A 21,158-nucleotide genomic window follows, 5' to 3' on the forward strand; every position below is an offset into this window, starting at 1 on the left:
AAACCTTTGCTACTAACATAGCGTTATCAATAGATTTTAAGTGCCCATGTACAACCTATAGCTATTCTATCTAAGGGTTAATCAAACATATCATAGACTATATTTTGTTCAATATAATCAATTTCTTTTCTCATAGCGTTGAGTCATTATTGAGATTATTGTGACTTCATTGCATCATTAAAGTCAAATGGATCATCAATTTCATTTAGTTATTCCACATGCATTTACGTATAAAAGTCATCAACATAAGATGAAGAAGCTCTAGACCTCTTTTGACCATTTAGCATAGGATGTATTGGTACTTCAACATCATCACGTTGATTATAGTCTTCAATATCCATTGTAGGCGATGAGCCTAAATCACCTATAATCTTAAGTGGATCATTATTTCTTTTAGAGGTAGGTTTTATACATTAAGGTCTTCTAAGAACTCAACATATTTGCTTTTAATGAGTCATTATCTATACGATAAAATCTATAGATCTTCGAATCTTCAAGGTATCCTATAAAATTATAAACTAGAGTTATATTTTTTATTTCATCTCATTATTGATGTGGAATTAAATGAAAGCTTTCTATGTTCCCCCAACAACATGGAAGTTCTATCCTCCCTCTATCATCCAGCCGCTATTTTTTATCAAGAGAGCCACTCACCTTTGATCTTAGATCCGACGTCTCAAAGTGTTTTATTTTTAGTTTTTTTAATACATTTTTTCTGAATGTGAAATTTGGTACGTTCCATCTTCTCATTGAGGTGCACTTACAAAAAAAATTAACAATAATTTTGTGATAAAAAATTACCAAAATACCCCTTAAAAATTTAAGGGGTATTTTGGTCATTTTTTTTGAAAATATTTTTTTTATATTTTTCGTTAGTGCAGGTTTAATAGAGGATTGGACGTCCAATATTTGGTGTCAAAACATGTTATAGAAAAAAAATTTAAAAATAAAATAATGTAGATATGTGACATTGTGATTGGGGCAATCTTAGCCCTCCATTAAAAATGGACGGTTGGATAAAGGGGAGGATAGAACTTCTATGTTGCAAGGGGAACATAAAAAGCTTTCCCTTGAATTAAAACATGTTCTATTAAGTCCTATTTCTTTAAGTTATATTGTCTTAATTGGAACCCTATTACACATATAAGTGAGTGTACTCAATGCATATCCCGAAAAAGTCTTAATAGACTAGCATGAGTCATCATGGATGTAGTCATCTTTAAGAGAGTTTTATTATGACTTTCAGCTATACCATTTTGTTGTGACATATAAATAGTGTATGTCTTTTAATTCTCTTTTATTTACAAAAGATGTCGAAGGCTTTTGATATGTATTCATCTCCCTTGTCAGTTCAAGTACTTTGATGTTCATACTCAATTGATTTTCTAGTTATTTTTTATATTTTGTAAAGATCTACAAGGGTTATGATATATGATGGATTAGGTAGACATCTTCAAACCTAAACAATTTGTTATTTAAAGTGATGAAATATGACATTCCTTTATAAGTTTTAATATTGAGATGCCCACAAACGTCTGAGTGGACCACATTCTATAATCCACTAGTTCTATCCCATTTATTGAATGGTTTCCTAGTCATTTTTCTTAACAAACGGTGCTGGCAAAGTTGGAAATTCCATATTATTTAGATTTGGATTGACATTTATTTATTAACCTAGTTAGTTTATTTTTTCCTATGCAGCCTAGCCTAAGATACCAATTGTATATTATTGAAATAAAAAAAAAAAAAAAAGGGAAACTTTATTATTAACTACGCTCATTAACCAAGTATCCCTACACAAAAATTTGACCACGTTTTTTGATTGACACTTTCAACTTCAAAACCCTTTTGCATGAGCAAAGGAACATATGAAACATTTTGCCTCATACTAAGGATAAAATATACATCAATTAGTCCAAGATCGATTGTCCCTACATATAATATATATGTCCGTACACCTAATACATCACAATAGGTATTGTTCCCCATGTAGATGCGTTTCTCCTTGGCTTTTATTTCTTTGAGGTTCATAAAGAGGCTCTTGGAGCTTGCAATGTATTGGTTAGTACTTGAATCTACCCACCACACTTTGATGTCATGGTTTGAAGCAAGCACTTTGAGACTACACAAACCTATCGTGGTATTGAAGTTCTCTAATAACAGAAACTTCAACACTAGTTGCCATCTCTATATCTGATTCACTTGTAAGCTTTACTGGGTATGCCTTATATACCGCCTTTGGGCAACCCTCTTAACAACTAAGAGATCTATTTGAGGAACATGGGGACTAATTGAAATAATGAACTTCCAGGAGGTTCATTAACTCTTGCTCCAATTTATGTTATTCTTCAAATTTTGCGGGTTCCGTTTATTTGGGCAACAATTTTTGGCATGACATGTCTAACCACATATGAAGCATTTTAGTGGTAATTTGTTTAGTGGCATGGTTGTGGGGCTTGATTCCCTTATTTTTCGATCTTTTATTACTCTTATTAAAATATCCTTGAATTTTTTGGTTATTATGCTTGGATTAGCTAGATCTGGCAAGACCTTAAGTAAGCAAGAGCTCACAACTGTTTATCTTTATTCTTGTGTTATTGCTTTAAGGCTAATTGAATGGGGAGGTCTCTTATAGTACATGATTTAGCATTCAACCGAAATGTTATTGTTACCATCATTCATGAAAGGGGAATTAGAATTGTGGGAACTTGCACGCGTTCGAGAATTTATTCCGATATTAGCTAGGTCATTAGCCATGACGAGCATTTTATTTACATAGTCTACCACATTATCACCTCCTTTATCTTAAAGGAGTTGCATTGCTCCAGGAGCAGTTGAATGTGAGTTTCTGATGTTTAGTCATACTTTGTCTTTATTGCCTCTAGCATTTTTGTAGACGTGTCAAATTCGGGGTGTTCATACTCTCACTATCACGTGCACATAAAGTCCACAAAAAATCAATTAAAAGAAATAAAACAATCAAAATACCCGTCTGTAACTTGTAAGAGTAATTTGGTTATTTTTTTATTGAATTATTATTTTATTTTATTTTATTTGTTCAGATGAAGCATGTCAACTTTGTTATTTAATAATTTTTTAACAAATTTACATCATCATTGTTGTTCACATTAAATTTATATTTACTAATCTAAAGGAAAATATAACATTATTAAAATAAGAGTGGGGTTTGCACAAGGTTGTAACCTTAAACAGTTAGATTAAGGTGCACCTTTCAATTTTTTCATGAAATGTAATTTTCGTAAGGATGGTGGCGAGAATCTATTTTTATCTCCAATTATAAAAGTTAAAGCTAAAAAAATAGCTCAAATAGGCCTAAAAACACATGAAAAACTTGAAAATGGACAGGCCAGATAATGAGTTACAAGATGAACTATTTTTAGGATTTGAAATCTATTTTTTTTGCTCATATCTATGAATTTCGATGTCGAGATGATCAATTAGATGTTTTTTCAACATCAAAACAACTTTTTTCGAAGGATTCAGAGCCGCGTCTTCGTTCTACATTTGAATGTGTCAATCTCATATAAACGTTTTTTCTAAAAGTAATATTAGAGAAATTTTATCAAAAACATTTAAAATTTAACAATTTAATATAAATTTATTTTGATAAATTTCAAACCGTTTTCAATGTGTAGGCTATTTACAATTTGTTCAAAAGAGTTATAAATATTATTAAATAAACTTAAGTCAAAGGAAGGAAAATGCCATGAATTTAATTTCAAAATACGTGTAATACATTATTTGGGAGAAAAGAATGTTCATTTTCACCCACGATCGTTGCGGGCACTTTGGCGCTTCTTTGCAAAATCTCTTGAAAAAATTACTGATCTGCAGCAGGGGCAGCAACAAAAAGTAAAGAAGCGATTGTTTGAGAGAGACAGAGAAAGAGGAGTAATAGGAGGAGAGAATGGCGGTGTAGAGAGAGAGAGGAGGAAAGAATGGCGGTGTTCGTGTGCCGAACTGAATCAATCCACTATCGTCTTTACGAGTTCGCTAAAACGGCTTTGATAAAGATTTTTGTCTCTCCATATTCCTCCGTAATATTTTCTTTCAACTTATTTGACTCTCTCTATTTTATTATTATTATTATTATTATTATTATTTAAAACACTAGTTTTGTAGAGGCAGAAGCTTAGTTATGCCACAAATTCAACCCAACGATCATGATTTATTTGTCTTAGTTTTAGGTACTCAATGCTATTTTTTGCAGCAAAACCCATAATTTCTGTAAGAAATTTAGTATATTTCTAATCCTGATGTTGGTTTTAGGTTTGTGATTTGTACTGTGGTGGTGGGGAAGACACAGACAAGTGGTATGAGGCCCAAATAAGTCACTACATTGGAATTGGTACATGCTCATTTGATTTCCAGATTGTTTTCTAAGCTCTGAATTCCTGGATTTAGGACCTTCAAATTTGAATGTGTGTCTACTGATTATATATTACATTGTTAATATTTGATCATGTCCTTCATAGAATAATACACGTGCACAGAGGGGCTAACTCAGCAGTCGATAATATGGTGAATTTGGGGGCCTCTAGCCATCTAGGATGGAGTTGTGATTTTCATTTTACGCAAGTTTGATAGTTTTTTCTTCCATAATACATTTCCTTTATTTGAATGTTTTCTTTATCCAGTGAGAGTTTTTAAAGGTAAAGAATAATTATTTTTGATGAACTTGAAGTCTGCGAGGCTCTGCATATGTGTATCTTTCTCTGTCTCAACAGGTGAATGTGTATGCGTGCATGCACATAATGTGAGACACATTTTATGAACCATGGATCATAAAAACTAGAATGTGGTTTTCATGTTGTTCTTTAAGTTTCAGGCAAAATAATTATCCTGGATGTGTTCTCATGTATTTCAGAATATCAGAAAGAAATACACGTAATGATTTCTCTTTATGAATGTAATTTTCATCACAAAAGATTAAAAGTCTTTTGGCTGTTCCTGCATGCAACACACTCTTGTTCGTGTAACTTTGTTTTTATGCAACCCTTATCCAATCTAATATGTAGTGGTAGTGGTACTGATAGTTTTTATACTCTGCTGAATTACGAACAACGGAAGTCACTCACTTCAAATAATGATATATCTCAAATTTTTGTCTGAGACTCTTTAAATTATAATATGCAGTCGGCACCACTGATGAAGCCCCCTGTTCACGATTTCATTGCTTTACAGTTCTTATGGGGCACTGTTTTAAACATATAATTCGTTAAAAGTTTGTCTCGTTCGTGGTTATCCGGCCTTATAACTTATTGAGTTATTGTGAACTTCATTATATTAAAACCTTGTTTACAGATGCTTCATCTTCTGGTATCAATGAAGCTCGTGAAATGTGGGAGAGTCAACGTAGACCATACACTGCAGAATTTTGTGAGCTAGATCCTTGTGTGGTTTGTTTTTTGACCATCTCTTTATGGATAGTTCTAACTGTTCTACTCCAATATTTAGAATCTTCTCCAATTTAATTTTTCTTGGTGCCATGTGAAATGTCTAATCCATGTTCTCTTATTCTATTTGTGGTGTTCGATAGAAAAAGCTATTTTAAAAATATATTTTCTTGATTGGAAACTGGGTTATTTCATCAAATTCTTGCTCTTAGAGTAGGAATCTACATGTGATTTTCCATTGGCATGCATACCATATGTGTATGTGATGCCACCATATCATTTTGAAAAATGTTTTCACGTTGCTCTAGTATCTGCATCTGTACAAAGTTTTTTCTCATCATTTCCCCTTTCCTTACTCTGAAATATGCATGACCATGAGTATTCATTCCACACCAAATCCATGTAGATCTTTCTAAGAGATTTTGGCGATTCCAAGAGAACCGTGGCCTTGCGCTCCCCCACCAAAGTTCATAGGATTTTAGTATTGTAGCATCACTGTATTTTGTGGCAGCAACCCTGTACCCTGCCCGACCTTTAACATTGGTCATTTTGCACCACTCCTTGACCATATACTTAACACCATCTCTGCCAAGTACATGTTCTCTGTAAAGGATGAAGACCACTCATAGATTATGACATATGTAGTTAGATTGGGGAGTTAACGGAAATTGGCTTCCAAAATAGATGCTGGGAAGATCCTAAAAAATTGGCTTCCCAATTGCTAGATAGTAGGAACCAATCCATTTTCATCATCATGTGCTCTTTGTAGCTGTTAGTTCAGGTAACCTTAGGCCCTCCTAAAGGAAAATTCAAGCAACTACAACAGTCTATTGGTGGACATTGTAGGGACAAGGGATCAATGGCCAACTTTGTCAACCTGATTCCTTTGGTTTTTTCCCTTTTGACCATTTTTATAACTTAATCTCCTTTTGTAAAAGTTATCACTTGAAAATATTGGCATTAATCTCTTGGACAGGAAACCTTGGAACTATTTTTGCAAGACAAGGGCATTCCGACAGATCTTGTTTGTTGTCTGCAGCATTTGCAGGTTAGGTTAGCGTGTTTCAAATTGATTCAATATTACATTGTCTCTTCAATTTATCTGTTGCTAAAAACATCTGTATACACAGTTGTGTTTTGAAACTGAGGAGAGAGCAAAAAGTCTTCTACGGAATGTATCTTCTATTCTGAAACCAGGGGGATTCTTTTTTGGTATTACCCCAGATTCATCTACTATCTGGTATGTTTTATAATCTGCATTTCTAATCTGGACATTCATATTAATTAATTGCAATTTAAATTGGTGAATACTGAATAGTGTGAGTCATGTCATACTGTCAATATCCATGTAAAGATCTTTCGTCAGGCAGAAGGTCATGGGTGGGTTACAAGGATCAGTTTTCAAAATTCAAACATGAAGTTTGGAGTACATTTACTGCTTTTGTAGAAATATACTGCTTTTGTAGAAGTATATTGTGCAAATACCCTGCTTATATTGATTAGCTATTCTATAACTCTTGGCCAACTTTGGACATGCACATGTAGAGAAAATGATCGGGGTTTGGGCTTGATTGGTTACAATTTTGATGAATGCAACACTACCTCTCGAGTCTGAATCTTGCAGCTGACCTACCCAAAGAAAATGTAGAGAACAGGCACATGCCTAACCAAAAGTAATCCATCCTCCTTTTTGACAACCTTACTGTTGTAAATGTCAAAGGCTTTTCTATTGTTATTTCTTTTGTACTTAAGTCCTTAAGGACTTATTCATCCTTTTCCCATACTTGGGGGCATTTTTGTACTTTTTATAATTTGTCCTGATAAATAAGTATGACAGGGACATGTGGGCAATGTAGCCCTATTGTGACCACCCCTTCTCTCTTCTCTAGTTTCCTTATATCTCTAGGCTAGCAGCAAGCATGAGGGCCTCCTCAGACTTCATCGACAAAAAACAGCTTATTGATGTCCTCTTCACCCGGTCAAACCATGCCTCAGAACCAATCCTGACCAAATTAGGTAGGTTCCTGAGATCCATAGAGTAAGAAATCTCCATTCTAGAAACCATCTCTTATTCCCTCCCAAAGACCACCTCAGATCACGGAACCATCATGTTAGACGCTCTGCTTGTACCAAGCCCAAACAAACCTTTTAGGTTTTAGATCCATTGGTTTTAGGTTTTGCCCCTTATGTGAGGGAATGTGCCGCGATTAGGACTTTCAAAATTGAATTTGATGGAAGCTCAATGGGTTACTCAAGATCAGAAGTGATGAGCAGTGTAGTGCTCCACAGTGAAATAAGACCATTTAGGGCCCACTTGCAAAAAATTTACATTTCCATCTGATTATTGTCTAGTGCTATCTTTTCAGAACTTTTTGACTTGTGTGAATACTTTTTTTTTTTTTAATAAATACTTGTGTTAATGCTTGATTTCCATTATTTTACATCTTAAGAGGAGATAATGGGAGTCTACTAATTTGGCAATGTCTGCAGTGTATCACCCTCTACTGTATTTAGAGAATTTTAACGCTAGATTAGGGAATGCTTCCTCAGCATCGCCTGTTTTTCTTGTTTTCTAAATTTCAACCTCTTTGCTATGCTTTTCAGTGGTTTATCCTTTTATTTGCTTCTGAATGAAATGGTCTGGCAAAATAAAAAGAAAAATAAAACTTGGACGTAATCTAGGATCTATTAGCCTTTTCCTTAATGGGATACCTTGAATGAGGATCGATTTATGTTTATTAACCATATTTGCTTGATGCATCATTGTCCATGTCAATTTCGAATCTTCAGGTCTAAATATCAAAAGAACATTGAAGCATTGCATAATAAGGGCATTAATTTGAAGAGCATGCTACCAATTTGTATTAGATCAGAGAGCTACACCATTACATTTGAAGCTGAGGATGAGAAGTATGCAAACACAGTAAAACCATTATTCGTTTCACCAGAACTCCCTTTCCTGATTTCCATGTTTGAATTTAGTAAGGTTGGAAACACCTAATGATATATTAATATTTCAGGTTCCCATTATTCGGAAAGAAGTATCAGCTAAAGTTTGCAGGAGATGTTTCATCTGAAACTCATTGCTTGGTGCATTTTCCAAGCTTCATTAGGTTATATGAAGCGTATTCATAGTTAGTCTTAGTTCTTTTGATGCCAGCAGTTTCAGTCTTCTTATGGTTGTATTGTACCTGGCACTTTTTGAACACTAAGAAACTTAATAGATATACCGGAATTGCAGGTTGGCAAGAGAAGCTGGCCTGGAATATGTGGAGATTCAAAACCTTACAGAATTTTATGACGATAATAGGTAACATGCTTTCCATTTACTCATTTTCTAAATTTCTTAAAGGCTGTAGAAAAATTATTATCATCCTCTGGCATAATCTGAATAAATCTGATATAATTATGTGCTCTTAGATAGCTACTTTATGATGTTACCTGGATTCTTCTTTGTGGGTGCCAAATTGATGTCAGACTTTAATCAACATCCCTATCAACTCTTATTTTCTGGATTCTACTTATTCGCAGAATATTGAATATGTCACTAGCATGATATTCTATTTTGTTTTGAGTGGACACTTTTGAACTGAGAAGAATTTAATGGATTCACTGCAGTATATTATTTTTTATTTGAGATACTACTAATGTCATGTTTATGTTTGGCAGTTTATGCGATGTAGAATTATCTTTGAGTTGTAATGATCTTGGCTGTATCTTTACGATTAACTTCTATGAGAACATGCATGTGCGTATTTTGTTTTTTTGTGGCATAGGGAATCTAACACCCTGTACTGTTTCTGACTCTGACACCAATACTTGCACACATGTTGCGCTCATGATTATATACCTCATGATATTTTAGATATTTACCTCTTTGGATGGATTGGGAAGGATTCTCATATCAAAGCACTTAAACAACATCCTAGTTTATCCTGCTGGCCAATTGAGTGTTCTCTAACATCCTTCTAATTTGGCTGCCTGAATGTCACTGCAGTAGCAAAACCCCTGTAATATGTTTGACCAAGTTCTCTTCATTAGGGTTGGGATTATCGGATGGTAGTCAAAACTGATAAGACTTGGTCTAGTTTGAACCTGAAGTGATTCTCCAATGTAATGATCTACTAGCTGGGATGCAGGTGTGGCCTGCAGGTTTACGGATAGATTCTGGCACAGCGCTTTTATTAGGGCTAGATTTTATTTTTATTTAGTTTTTTTGACTCAATAACTCTACATTTTATCTTTGGTATAGATGTTTATTTGTGCTATTATGGGACACCTGAATTTTATAAACTATAAAGAAGTTTTGGAAGTTAATAAGCATGTAATACTTGATTTTACTCTAGAATACTAATTTCTTTAAAACCGTGATTAACCTGTTTAACATTCTTGCATTGGCTGCCTATGTGATGGGTATTTACCTCTGAACCTTGCTTTTGCATGCCTAATTTTACATAGTTTGTTTTAGGTGCAGCAATTACATTAATGAACTATAAAGGGATAAAACTTGTGAACCACACTGTGCAGCTATGGGTGAGAATGATTGATCAACGACTAAGGCATGAAACAAGTGTATCAAAAATTCAATTTGGTTTTATACTAGGGAGATCAACAAATGAGGCGATTTTCCTATTTAGGGAATTGATTGAGAAGTTTAGGGAGAAGGGAAAAGACCTCCATATGGTCTTTGTTGATTTAGAGGAAAGCTTATGATAAAGTACCTAGAGATTTAATTTGGTGGGTGTTGGAAAAGAAATGAGTCTTCGGATGCTATATTGACATGGTAAGAGATATACTAGAGAGCGCTAACTAGTGTGCAGACAACTAGTGGAGAGACAAGTAAGTTTTTCAGTGACAATAGGCCTACATCAGGGTTCAACTTGAGCCCATATCTCATTGTTTTAGTTATAGACAAGTTAACTAGGCACCTATAAGATGAGGTACCATGGCGTATGTTTTTCACAGATGACATAGTCTTGATCAATGGGACTAGAAACGGCGTCAATGCAAAGTTAGAACTTTGGAGGGATGTTCTAGAATTTAAAGGTTTTAAAATTTGGCGAACTAAGACAAAATATATGGAATGCAAGTTTAGTAATAATAGGAGTAGAAACGAGGAAGTAGTTAAGATTGATGTCCAAGAAATACCTAAAAGAAAATATTTTCAATACTTGAGTCAATAATTTAGGAAAATGGAGAGATTGAGGAAGATGTCGTAACATATAATTAGAGCAGGGTGGGTGAAGTAGAGATATGCGTCCAGAGTTTTATGTGGTCGTCGCATATCAATGAGGCTGAAGGGAACGTTCTATAAGAAAGATGTGAGACCAGCTTTGCTTTATGGACAGAATATTGGGCGGTCAAGAAACAACATTACCCATAAGATGAGTGTAACTGAGATGAGGATATTGATATGGATAAGTGGCACGACAAGAAAGGCTGGAATTCAAAATGAATATATTCAAGGGAACTTAGGTGTGGCTTCAATAGGCGATGAGGGAAGTAGACTGAGGTGGGCTGGTCATGTGCAACATACACCAAGTACAACAATGGTTAGGAGGTGTGACTTGGTTCAAGTGCAAGGCTCTAAAAAGGCATGGAGAATGCTCAAAAGGACATGTATGAAATTAATGAGAAAAGATATGGGGACTTATGGCCCTCTGAGGGTATGACCTTGATAGAGTAGAATAATAGAATGGGATTTGAGTGGGATCCTAAATAGTTATGATAAGGCTTTGATGATGATGATGGTGATAATTCATAGCCATCATTACTCCGTTTGCATCAATTATTATACACACTTTTAGGGCTGCATTGACTTACATAGTAACTCAATGTTGTCTTATCTTCAAATTTGTCTTGTACCTTGGGTTGCATGCTGTAATTGATATAGCTTTTTTATTATTTTGTTTTAAAAGATCACTCCAAATTGTTTTGTCCACCCAATGTAGCCTATCCCAAGAAGGGTCCAAGTTAAATTTGGAACTTTGAGCAACGTTGACTTGTCGTTTTCATCCATCAAGATTTGTTGAGTTGGCTCTGGAGATTCTGTATTACCTATTTTGCTAGAGTACTCTTCATGCATTTTTATCAGAAAAAAGTAGTAATATATGTAGTCTATTAGAGTCTGCTTTATATGAGTAACTTTAGAAGTCTAAGGTGTCATAATCTGCTCAAAGAGCAAGTTAAATTTGAAACTTTGAACAAAGTTGATTTTTTCTTTTGATCCATCAAGATTTGTTAAGGATCTGGAGATTCTCTAATCGCTATTAATGGATTCCTATTTTGTTAGAGTACCCTTCATTTATTTTTTATCAGAAAAAGTAGTTATACACAGTCTGTTCCATAACAGTCTGCTTTATATGAGTAACTTTAGAAGTCTAAGGTGTCATAATCTGCTCAAAGAGCACAATTTGCAGGTTTCCTCAGCAGTGGTGGAAATCTGGTGGATCCCAGAGGAAGACTCCTTGCCCGGTCTTTTGATGTGTTGGGTGAATTGCCAACTTTGCCTCTATTTAGTGGGTTGTCTATGCATTCTTCACTGGTTTTCTTATGTCAATCATTCTATTTCCCTGTTTCAGGTTTATATACCACATTTGTATTTCAAAAGCCAGACCGTGATGTTGTCCCTTCAATTGGCACTCCTATTATGCAGGATAGTTCCCATTTTCGCCGAGAGACTTCAAATCTAGTGTCTGATTCTGCTCCTGATGCAAGGCATTCTCAAGGTAAGAGTTTTGTATTGGCACACTAGCTCTTGTGAATAAGTAGATATTGTGACATGTAAACAGTGCACACTAGATCTTATCGGTTTGGAATTATGAGAGAGACATCATTATTACATACGAGGGTTTGTTGAAAGATGACATGATAAATTCTTATCATTTGACTCTGCCTAATTAGAATCTCCTGATATGGGCATACGACAACAATGTTTACAAAAAGTATATATATATATATATATATATATATATATATATATATATATACAGTAAAACTCTTCCTAACGCCTATAGGTGAAAATGAGCAGTGATTTCGCTTACCGTCATCACCATCCAAACTTTATCGCACGGTCACAGTTGTCTGGTAGTGTTTTAATTTTTATTTTTTTTTTACAAATCCAAATGACTTGAAATTTGAAGTATGTAAATCTTAGTGAGGCGCATCTAATTAAAATATGAAAAATATAATTCGCAAAATATAAATTGATCAAAATACCCCTGAAAATTTATCGGGGTATTTTGGTCAATTTATATTTTGAGAATTATTTTTTTTCATATTTTTAGTAGGTGCACTTCACTAAGATGTACACACGCTCCAAATTTCAAATCATTCTGATTAATAAAAAAAAAATGAAAATTGAAACACTATCGAACAACTGTGATCGTGCGATGAAGTTTTGGATGGTGATGAGGGTAGGCGAAATCACTGTTCATTTTCGCCTATAGGCATTTTGTAGTATCTTCCATATATATACTAAGGCTTAAAAAATGAAGAGGGGACCAATGTCATGCTCCAAAAGTTAAGTGATGCTTTGTCTCTACAAGGCTTTGTACATTATGTACATAGACCCATTTATTTTATCACATAGGCCCGGAAGGTTCTAGAGGGCTCTAGGGCATTCATGAGGGTTCTAGTGGGTTTCTAGAGGGAAAGGCTATGGATAATGCTCTAGATAATTGTAGAGAGGCTAAAGGGTTCCTATCCGTTAGTTGTGTACCATGTGGCTTAATCCTAACCGTCGGTTGTAAGGCCAAAAGCCCATATGAGAGGGAGGACCCCTCATTTGTAACAAACCTCAGAAGAGTGAGGAATACTCAGACTTTGTAAGTATTCTTGAGATATACTGGATTTCTAAAGCCTTTTCCAAGCCAATTTGTGTGTCCCACTCTTGTGTGTGCTTGGCTACTCTCTTTGTGCGTGGTGCATATCCGTGGGTTAAGCCAGTGTTTGTGGTGGTGTGCTCTAGTGACTAGCACTTCGTGCTTGGTTGGTGCATGGTGGTGCTAGTGTTGGGAAGGTTGACTCGTCCTCAACGGACTGAGGTGTGAGTGCCGTACGTTCGAAGCGCAGGGCTTCAACTAGGGTTGTGACCATAGTTAGCAAGTCGTGGACTAATAAAATATCGGTGAACTAAAGCATCAATAATAATTAGATTTTATTTCAAAAAATTGGAGGAAAAAGTCGGGTAAAAAATATGGATCGCCAAAAAATACGGTAAGTTCTAGAATAGTGAATATTTGATATTTAGCTGAAAAAATCGGATATATAAAGATGATATAATATAGGATTATGATTTACAGTTACTATATAGATACATTAAAGCTGTTGACAATAATTTTCTGGCTGTACTTAGTGTCATTAGAATAATGCTTGACAAATTGTCTTAACATTCAATAAATCCAACAACATCCAAAAATGTTGTGTTGTGTACACCAATAAAATAAAAAATAAAAAAATGAAAAATGAGATTAATTAAAGTTCTTTATGCATAACAAAAGCAACAAAATGCTTAAACAAATTCAAATATTACACTGAATTTCTAGCTACCTAAATCTTTAGTATCATTGAATCTCTCGCTTGCTCTTTATAAGGATGCTCTACGTGTAAAGGAAAAAAAAGATTTTTTATTGGCTTACTCTTCTTCTAACTCTACTTAATATTTTGAGATATACGATTGTTTTGATATCTTATTTTTTGGGGAATGTATTGCTTATATGTTTTTGTACATTTTTTTAAAGTGAACTTATTGGTAAAAATTTTTATAGAATTTTTTGTTAAATCAAGATTCTTGATATACTCCACAGTTAATGTGCTTATCTTTAAAATAAAATTCAATGATATTAAGTTAATGAAGAAATAAAATTATAGGGAAGAAGTTTTTTGAAAAGGTTTTTTGGAAAAAAACGATAAAATATGGATTTACATCGGTTCCATTAAAAAAACACAATTTTTTGAAGATCTAAAAACTCAGAGTTCTTAATGGATTTAAAAAAATCAAAGATTTTTTGAAAAATTCGTGTTCTAAACAAAGGCTTGCTAACAATGGTCATGACAAGTGGTATCAGAGCAAAGGTTCGAATGAACCATTAGACTTGGCTCATGGGACATGTGTGGGCCAAGAGAGGGACGACATGGCTTCTAAGGTGACCAAGCGCGTAGGCAAGGTCAGGCAGCAAGGAGGGGAAAAGGGAGAAGTCCCAGGACCCCTTGGTTGCCATGGAGAAAAGGGTTGCAAGACTAGAGTTAACGATGGGAGATGAGCAGGATCAATTTAGGGAAATTGACCAAAGCATAGAAGGCCTCAACGCTAGGCTCGAGGACTTAAGGATTGTCACATTGTTGACCCTAAACGAGATGACGGATAACCATCTGAAGGAGCGAGAGTCCTTTGAGAGTAAGATCATGGAGATCCTAATGAAGCTGCAGGATCAAGTGGATGAGCTGAAGGGCGACTTAGCGTTGTGAAAGAGGGCTATAAGCAATGGGGGCATCGTGGCTCATGAGGTGCCTAAGGTGCGTGTACCTAAACCCAAATCCTTAAATGGGTCAAGGGATGCTAGGGAGTTGAACAACTTCCTGTGGCAAATGGAGAGATATTTTGAGGCCACGTCTTTGAGGGATGAAAGGACCAAGGTGCATACTGCCACCATGTACCTCTCAAACACTACTACACTCTGATAGCGTAGAAGGCACACTGATATCGAGCGGGGGAATTGCACCATCGATACATGGGACGACTTTAAGCCATAAATCAAGGGGCAATTCTACCCCGAGAATGTGGAGTACTTGGAACTTGAAGCGGTCGATCCGTGACTATGTAAAAGAATTCTCCACCCTCATGTTGGAGATCCCCGACATGGTTGAGAAAGACTTATTCTTCAATTTCATGGATGGCCTGCAACTTTGGGCTGAACAAGAGTTGCAACAACGCAGGGTGCAAGACTTGGCCTCAGCCATGGCGGTGGCCGAGCAATTGGTGGAATTTAGGCAGTACAATTCCTCAAGCAACGATCCTTTAGAAATGACTACGACAACAGTGGGGGAGACCAGGACGAGGCTTTCAGCCCCAAAGGTGGACATGGCAAGCCCTCAGGGTGGGGAGGCCACAAGGAAGGGCTTGACAAGCCCTCAGGATGGAAGGGTGGCAAGGAAAGCCATGTTGACAAGTATCGACAAGGCTTGAGTTGCTTCATTTGCAACGAACTGCATCAGGCCTAAGATTTCCCTAAGAAGGATATGACCAAGTCACAAAGCGCGGAGTGCTTTATATGTGAAGGGCCACACTGGCCATGGGATTGTCCTAAGAGAAAAGCCCTTAATGCCCTCATTGCTAGGTTGGACAACCCTAAGGGTGGGGGAGATGTCCAAGGATCTCAGATGGGGTCTCTACAACTCATGAATGGTATGAAGCTTTAAAACTCATATTATTTGATTTACAGTTAACATTCTCAAAAAACAAAATGGCATGAAGGTTGAGACTAAGAGACCAAAGGCCCCAAGCAAGGGTCTCATGTACATAGAGACCTACATCAATAGGAAGGCCGCCAAGGCCATGATTGACATGGGGGCTACACACAATTTTGTCTCTAAGGATGAGGCTAAACGGTTGGGGTTGTGGTTTGCCGAGGAGACAGGCTGGGTAAAGGCCGTTAACTCAAGGGCCAAACCAATCCATGACACAGCTTGTGGGGTGGATATTTGTACTAGTCAATGGAGAGGCAAGATAGACCTATCCATTGTGCCTATGGATGACTACCAAGTGGTCCTAGGGATGGACTTCCTATGCTGGGTAAGGGTGGTGCCCATGCCATTCGTGAACATGGTATGCATCTTGGAGGAGGGCGCTCCATGCATGGTTCCTATGCTGCAAGGCATCAAGACCATTGTGCCTATGGATGACTACCAAGTGGTCCTAGGGATGGACTTCCTATGCTGGGTAAGGGTGGTGCCCATGCCATTCATGAACATGGGATGCATCATGGAGGAGGGCGCTCCATGCATGGTTTCTGTGGTGCAAGGCATCAAGACTACCCACAAGACCTTATCGGCTATGCAGCTCACCATGGTGGGGTTGCCACTAAGTGTGCTTAAAAAGTTGCCTCCTAAGGGCGAAGAGACGGGATTGGAGCCAAGGGCGAACTCATCAGCACTGTGTCACGGCCTTAGCTTGAAGCCCCTTACTTTGATCGTGCGACACTCGTACCTTGGTCCATTAAGGACAAATCGACCTTCCCAACGAGCACAACGTGCACCAACCGAGTTTAGCACTAGTGCACACCACCACACACTAGCTTAACCCACAAGAAGGTTAGCAATCAACCCTCGAATATGTACTATGCACACAAGTACAAGCCAAGCACACCACATGAGAGGGACACACGAGTTTGACTCGAGGGCCCACTATAACCAAAGAATCCTTACAACGTATAAGCTCCTCACACCTTGAGGTTCCACCCTTCCCAGGTTCCACCCCAGGTTGGGTTACAGATGAGGGGTCCTCCCCTTTATATAGGCTCAAGGCCTTACAACCAACGGTTAGGATCAAGCCACATGTTATACATCCAATGGTTAGGAATCCTCTAGCTTTTACAAACCTCTAGAGCCTTCCACATAGTCCGGCCTCTAGGATACCTCTAGAAACCCATTTGAACCCTCATGAATACCCTAGGTTTCTCTAGAACCTTTCGGCCCTAGGTGACAAGAAAAATAGGTCTAAGTGTATAGTGTACAAGGAAAATCTCTGGGGGGTGACAATTGGGCCATGACAAGGTGGCCTCTTCAACGACGGGTAAGAAACCTGGTCGGGATGGTAAGGGCTGGCAAGGGAAGACCCACTTAGCTCGCACCAAGGATTCCAAGCAAAGACAACTGGTCAGGAGAGGCATTGATGAGAATTGCACGGCGAGTATGTGGCTAGGAACAGGAATTTGTCGGTCAGCAAGGCAAGTTGGGAGCACACAGAGTCGTTGTGGCTACTCAAGGACAAGGACGCATCATGGAAGGAGTGCAACGAGGGTGTCACCAAATTAGGTGGGGGAGAATGTCACGCCCCTAAAGTTAAGTGATGCTTTGTCCCTACAAGGCTTTGTACATTATATACATAGGCCCATTTGTTTTTATCACATAGGCCCTGAAGGTTCTACAGGGCTCTAGGGCGTTCATGAGGATTCTAGTAGGTTTCTAGAGGAAAAGGTTATGTAGAATGCTTTAGAGCATTGTAGAGAGGCTAGAGGGTTCCTAGCCGTTGGATGTACACCTTGTGGTTTAATCCTAACAGTTAGTTTTAAGGCCAAGAGCCTATACAAGGTGGAGGACCCCTCATTTGTAACAAACCTCAGAAGAGTGAGGAATACTCAGACTTTGTTAGCATTCTTGAGATATAGTGCATTTCTAAAGGCTTTTCCAAGCCAATTCGTGTATCCCTCTCATGTGTGTGCATGGCTACTCTCTTTGTGAGTGGTGCATATCTGTGGATTAAGCTAGTGTGTGTGGTGGTGCGCACTAGTGACTAGCACTTCGTGCTTTGTTGGTGCACAATGGTGCTTGTGGTGGGAAGGCCGACTCGTCCACAACGGACTGAGGTGCAAGGGTCGCACGGTCGAAGCACGGGGCTTCATCTAGAGCTTTGACACCAAACTAGAGGTATTAGTCCAACTTGGACTGAATGGTTTTAATGGTTCAGCACCTCGTTTCAACCAAAACTTTGAATAAACAACCATCTCTTTCTTCACTGGACTGGAAGTCGTGAAACTTGGATCCCCTCTGTGGTTTCATGATATCCCATGAATCTGTACCAAATGGAAGTGTTTAACCTCCATTCGTTGGGCATGTTGGACGTAGGGGGTTTGATTGAACTCCACTGTTTAAAGAATACATGAATGCTGTGAAAAAGGTTTACGGGCATTTTATCTTATGACATCATAATCTCAAATATACTAACAAGTAGTTAGGTAGTGCTACTTATTATTGTATATTATCCTGGAAACTTTGGTATGCTTTGGAGTCTCGGACTTCCAGATGCAGCCCTAGAATCTGATGACCATTAATTAACGCTAGATTTTGTATCTTCCATGGAGTGGGATGTTTCCTTCTGTTCTGAAGTAAGTTCGGTAGTAAATAACATTAGCTTTGTGGTTTTACTGATACGTTGGTTTCATGCTTCAGCTCATCATGGATCCAGATCCCAGTATCAAGATGATTGGACTGGTAATTACTCATCTAGAGAGGTATGTGCTATACACAATGAGCAATTGATTCACCCATACACGTGTTCATATAGACTATGCTTGACTGCTCCTCTGGAGAAGAAGAAAGACATCATTAATCATCATAATTGGCAGAAAGTTGCACACATACATCAATGGGTGCTATGTTATATTTGGTAACACATGTTTTTTATGAGGTCTGGCATAATGCAGCGTGAGAAGCAAAGTGGTGAGCGGAGGCGCCAATCATCTGTTGAGGAAGAAAAAGATATGCACTCAGAAGCTCCTGCTGGTGCTAATGTGGGATTCGTTGAGCACCCTGAAACGCAGACAGGAAAGTCACATCTGCGAGGAATTTTGGGTCCAGGACCCATGGACCTCAGGTTTACAGAATCCCACTGAGTGGAAGCAGCAAAACCAAAAGAAGGATGCATTCCCCCTGCATCCATGTAGCACTGGTGGAGTTTCTTGGATGGAGCTTTTGGGATTTAAGTTGACATGTCCTCTTGCATGCGGCAAATATGGTGAATAACTTTTCACCTCTTTATACAACTACATGCCATTACCATGTATGTTTCATTCTTCTTTGTTGAGATTTTTGGTTTCTTCTTGAGAACCGCTCTTTCAAACATCTAAAAAAGACCGTCTCTGTTTCAAATGTGGAGAAGATGACAGTAGTATCCAATGGAGAAGCAATGGAAACATCAATCACTCTCTCTTTTACATAACAACATGGTGAATATCTTTTCACCTCTGTATACAACTACATGGCATTATCATGTATGTTCCATTCTTCTTTGTTGAGACTTTTGGTTTCTTCTTGAGAACCATCTCTCTTTCAAATGTGGAGAACATGACAGTAGTATCCAATGGAGAAACAATGGAAACATCAATCACTCTCTCTTTTACATAACATATATAGCAGTTACAATATTCGTCATGATTCTTATGACTATGTGCCTGTGGTTAGGGGTTGTGCATAGTTTACAAACAGTGAACTGCATGTTGCATCAATTGTCCGTTGTGAACAACTTGAAAGGGATGGGTGAGATGAACACTCATCTACCAAGAGTAAATGAGTTGAGGAACAATTTGCATCAGCTGATGGATGAGGTGAATTGTAATTTACTAACTGTGAACTACACTCCATCACAATATGCATATGTACTTGTGTGTGTGTGTTGTCAGGGGGGGGGGGGGGGGAGAGACGGAGAGAGAGAGAGAGAGAGAGAGAGAGAGAGAGAGAGAGAGACTGTTGTCAGCTTGATTTGCAGTAGATGTTTGGTGTGTGTGTGTGTGTGTGTGTGTGTGTGTGTGAGAGAGAGAGAGAGAGAGAGAGAGAGGGACCCCAGAGTTTATATTTTACTATAGCAAAGGTAGAAAGAGGCCCTAGAGGTGGTGAAGTGAGAGAGCCAAGAAGTGGTAGCTGTGAGAGAATTTCCAATGGCTGGTGGGGATAGATGGAGGATCCATCATAAAAAAGATGTGATGGAGGTCTCCAAGGTCCATCATTGGACCTTTTGAGGCCGTCGAAAGGTAATAAAGGTGAAACAATCAAAACACCAAATGCAGCCAATACGCAACACGTTGCTCCATCAAATCTTTCAGAATGTCCCATTTTGGTAGTTAAGGAGGCCATCTGTAAAGAGAGAGAAGAGCTGTTGAAGTTGGTGGTAGTTAGATCTTTTAATCCTTTGCCGGTTGTTTTGACTACCATACATCTATTGATGAGGAATGCTTGGAACATCAGTCAACCAGCGTTCTATCGTAAACTTCCAGGAGAGAGTGTTGTTCTGTCTTAGTTCTGCAGATGAACCATACAGGGTGTGGAAGCATCGACGCTGGAGATATAAGGGCTCGCTGCTAACTGTGTTTCCCTGGACACCCAATATTTGCCCCTTGCTGGCAGCCCCTAAAGAAAGATGGTTCGGGGCATGCGGGATACCTCTTCATTCATGGACTTTTGAAGTATTTAAACAATTAGCAGAAGTGTGTGATAACCTTATTCAGATTAACTGGAAAACCACAAGTGGAATGTCTCTTGGCAGCCCACACTTTAACTGGAGGTTAGAGAAGGTTTGAGGCCCCCTTCAATGGTTATACTGAGGATACGAAACAGGGATTTTAGGATGACTATGAGCCTGAAGAAAATCATTATATTGGGGCACAAACTATGATAGAGTGGACCAGAGTTTCCTTCTGGATAAACCAGAAATTTGCAATCCATACCAAAAGGTGCTTGGATTGATAGTGGGCCCAGTAGATACATGTCAACACAGCCCCACCCTATCAGATTACAACAGGTACCCCCCAGTCAAATGTGGTGCCCAACATCCAAATTCGGATGTCCTTTTTCAGCCAAGGTCTAGCAGCCAAAGAAAGATTCAAATTTTCAAATTCAAACTGATGATATACCCATTGCTTCTGAGGAAGGTTCATCTAATGGTGCCTTTGGGCATTTGGTCACTGGCCTTATTGTTCCTTCATCTAATGACCTGCTGTTACCTTCTCTTCATGATGATAAAGATATCGC

At 37.9% G+C, this 21,158-nt stretch overlaps 1 protein-coding gene across 9 annotated transcripts; it reads left to right on the forward strand.

Annotated features, from left to right (window-relative positions):
• The first annotated feature begins 3,865 nt into the window (after window positions 1-3,865).
• LOC18441485 (S-adenosyl-L-methionine-dependent methyltransferases superfamily protein) lies at window positions 3,866-19,518 on the forward strand. 9 transcript variants are annotated; one of them, XR_016044363.1, is made up of 12 exons: window positions 3,866-4,058; window positions 4,291-4,369; window positions 5,326-5,420; window positions 6,394-6,465; window positions 6,548-6,657; window positions 8,208-8,327; window positions 8,438-8,551; window positions 8,659-8,727; window positions 11,823-11,908; window positions 11,999-12,145; window positions 18,585-18,646; window positions 18,839-19,518. XR_016044363.1 is itself a non-coding variant. In XM_006851715.4 (12 exons), exons 1-12 carry the CDS (start codon window positions 3,960-3,962, stop codon window positions 19,025-19,027), a joined length of 1,221 nt encoding a protein of 406 aa, XP_006851777.1. In that variant the 5' UTR covers window positions 3,866-3,959; the 3' UTR covers window positions 19,028-19,518. The 9 variants fall into 9 exon arrangements, 7 of the variants coding, with proteins under 7 accessions (XP_006851777.1, XP_088707986.1, XP_020527380.1 ...); XR_016044364.1 differs by having other exon boundaries at window positions 5,326-5,400; XM_006851715.4 differs by having other exon boundaries at window positions 8,438-8,530.
• The last annotated feature ends 1,640 nt before the right edge of the window (window positions 19,519-21,158 follow it).

The sequence above is a fragment of the Amborella trichopoda genome, chromosome 11, assembly GCF_054954075.1.
Source record: "Amborella trichopoda isolate Santa Cruz 75 chromosome 11, AtrichopodaSantaCruz75HAP2 v2.0, whole genome shotgun sequence".
Classification (NCBI taxonomy): Eukaryota; Viridiplantae; Streptophyta; class Magnoliopsida; order Amborellales; family Amborellaceae; genus Amborella; species Amborella trichopoda.